The 2,869-nt window shown below is 37.7% G+C and overlaps 1 protein-coding gene across 1 annotated transcript; it reads right to left on the minus strand.

The window, feature by feature from the left end:
- Window positions 1-1,814: 1,814 nt before the first annotated feature.
- Window positions 1,815-2,771, minus strand: B3GALNT1 (beta-1,3-N-acetylgalactosaminyltransferase 1 (globoside blood group)). The gene has a single exon (XM_010012041.1). It carries the CDS (start codon window positions 2,769-2,771, stop codon window positions 1,815-1,817), a length of 957 nt encoding a protein of 318 aa, XP_010010343.1.
- Window positions 2,772-2,869: the final 98 nt, after the last annotated feature.

The following is a 2,869-nucleotide window of genomic DNA, read 5'->3' on the forward strand; positions in this document are numbered from 1 at the left end:
AGTGTCTCTCATAATTACTTTTCTTTTTTTTTTTTTTAAAAAAAAGAAAAAAGCAATACAAACTGTGGTAGCATCAGTGTTCTTGTGACAAATAAGTGATTTCTCAACATTTAACATGGCAGGCTCGTAACAAAAAAAAGGAGGTTGGTTTTCTTTAAGATGTGTAAACAATCAAAGAACAAGTGAAACATTTCTCTCTCACCGAGCTCTCGGGATCTGATCACAATACAACAATCAAATAACAGATCCTAAACCCACAAGAACAGCTGTAGTTTTACCTCTGTTTTGAGAAATAGAAGAGCATTCTTTCCTCCATTATGCAATACTGTATCTTTAGCTGTTTAGTTTAACAAAAAAGTATCTATTTTTGAAAAGTGTTGACCTTCTTAACATACATTCTTAAAACAGCGACATCTGAAATACTTGTCTAGAGAGTATGGTCCCCAAGACCTCATTTTTATATCTAAAAAAAATAATAACATTTCCTATAATTCCATCAAAAACCCATGTGCAGTAGATGAAAAGGTAGCAAAATTCAATACTGACCATAATCACAATGTAACAAAAAACCTGGTAAAACCTCCAACTTGGTACTAGAGGTTTCTGCACCTCTTCTAATTTGTCTCTAAGAGACTAGCTGAAAGACAGCCAAATGTAAATACATGGTACCATCCTAGCTGTAGTACAAACAAGGTGGCAGTGCTCTGTCATTCTAGCTGTACAGGATGTAACTATAGTATCTTCACTGTGTAGTGGATGTGTCAAGAATAATTATGTTAATGCAGTTGCAAATTCTGTATTGTTGTCTATTAGAAGTGTAAACTACTGAAAACTTGGCCTTGCTGATATGAATAAAGTGATTAAAATACCTGTCTTTACAGATACAGTAGAGTTTGTCTTCTTTATGCAATACAAATGATAGCATTTCTTACCTTTTTCATTTTAAATCTGAAGAAAGCTCTTTTAGAGACAGATGTTTCTAAAAAATATGTCACAATATAAAAGCATCTATTTGAATCTTCCCCACATGCTGCAGTACACACATGTAGGTGTGTGCACATACATGGGGTTTGATTACCCCGATGTATTACAGATGTCTAGTAAATAAACTGCATATGAACTCCACTGCATCTAGCCCTCTAGTAGCCTATGAATATTACCAAAGGCACCAAGGTAATTCTGTTTTATCCATCCATAGATACACAAAAAGAGTGCATCCCATTCTCAGAATTTCCCATCAGCTTCTGCAGACCCTACAAGGTCCACAGGCTTGTAACACTCCCAGAGCAATTTCAGAGGTGATACATTTAAATAAGACAGTAACATTCTTGGGACAATTAAAGTGGTGATATAGTGAAAGAAAAAGGTTGGCAGAAGCTTCGTGCTGGGCAGAGAACAAATACTCAAGAGTGGCAAAGGATGATGCACTTGCAAAACCAATAAAAACAATCCAGGCAGGAATCTGGGAAGCGTCTCCAAAGCCAGTTTCTTGGCATAAGCATTATTCCTTGGTGACATTTCATATTCAAGTAGAAACCCTGTAGCTATAGCTGATCACATTGAGAAACATCAGAGGAAGTCAGGATGGTATATTCCAAAGTATCCTGCATGCACAGGGTATGTACATGGAAAAGTGCTTTGTGAATTCTTAACTTTATTTCAGAGTAGCAGAAAGTCCCAGAGAAATGCTGTCACTGCCCTCTGCCCCAGCAGCACAGCCCTCCTGCAGCTGAAGCCATTTCTGCAGCTGTCGTTTAGTGTTGCCCTGGATGTTTTCACACCAAACAGGTTTCACTTTACGTGTTAATACAGAATCAAAGGCAAGTAACTGAAGTGTTTGATGACAAATCCTGCCAAAACCTGATTATTTCACTTGATGTAATGCCATGTACTGCAATCAAATGCCTGTACTTACAGATATCAAAATTAATTTTATAAAGAAAAAATTGTTGGTTATCTTCTGGAATACTGATGTTCACATTAAGCAGATTTAAACAAATTCCAACATAAACATCCTCAAATTTAATAGGTTTGATATGACTCATCAGTTCATAAATTCTCAGGGCCAGTTTTCCATCTAGGATATAGCCCATCCCACTGCAATACGGAGGGTACAACCTGAATGGATATTCATCATACGAGATGTATGTTTTTTGGTAAAAGCCTCTGTAGGCAAAGTTATCGATGAGAGGATAACCAGTAAAAATATTTTCTGAGGAATTTAGCTTCAGAAGAAATTTTACCAAGTTAGAAGTGTTGATGAAGACATCGGTATCAGTCTTCATGAAGAACCTAGTGTTTGAACAGAACTCAGTGACCCACCGAAACGCCATGATTGTTTTCAAGGTCAGATTGTCGTAAGTGTCCACAAAATCCTGGCAAATTATGTCACCATAGAGGATGCTTTCATCTTCTACTGACAGGGCTGCAGCATTGTTTTCTCTTTGAGAATCCTGACCTAGCAAGAACAGGGTTAGAATTCGATGTCCCCACCAGAAGCTTTGAGATCCCCATGTTATCCTGATGGCCTGCCTTGATGTCACATCCTTGGGACGTGAAGACACCAAGATGACCAGAAATGGATTTATGTCTTTGCATTTCAAGCGCTCCCGCAGTGTAAAGAGGTAATGTTGCTTGTAAATTGGTTCAAATTCATAGAAATACTTGAGGTTTGTATGCTCGATCACAGTGTTGGAAGAAAAAGCTACATACCACACTGCTGTGACAGAAAATACAAGGAGAAACAAAAAAATCCATTTTAATGGTCTCATGTACACAACACTAACTGGAACTGAGCAATAACTGGTTTGCGGAAGTGCATCAGTGACCTTCGAAATCTGTACCACAATTCCTGAGGCATGTTTCCTGC

Source organism: Nestor notabilis, unplaced genomic scaffold (genome assembly GCF_000696875.1).
Source record: "Nestor notabilis isolate BGI_N333 unplaced genomic scaffold, ASM69687v1 scaffold6753, whole genome shotgun sequence".
In the NCBI taxonomy this organism is placed as follows: domain Eukaryota; kingdom Metazoa; phylum Chordata; class Aves; order Psittaciformes; family Psittacidae; genus Nestor; species Nestor notabilis.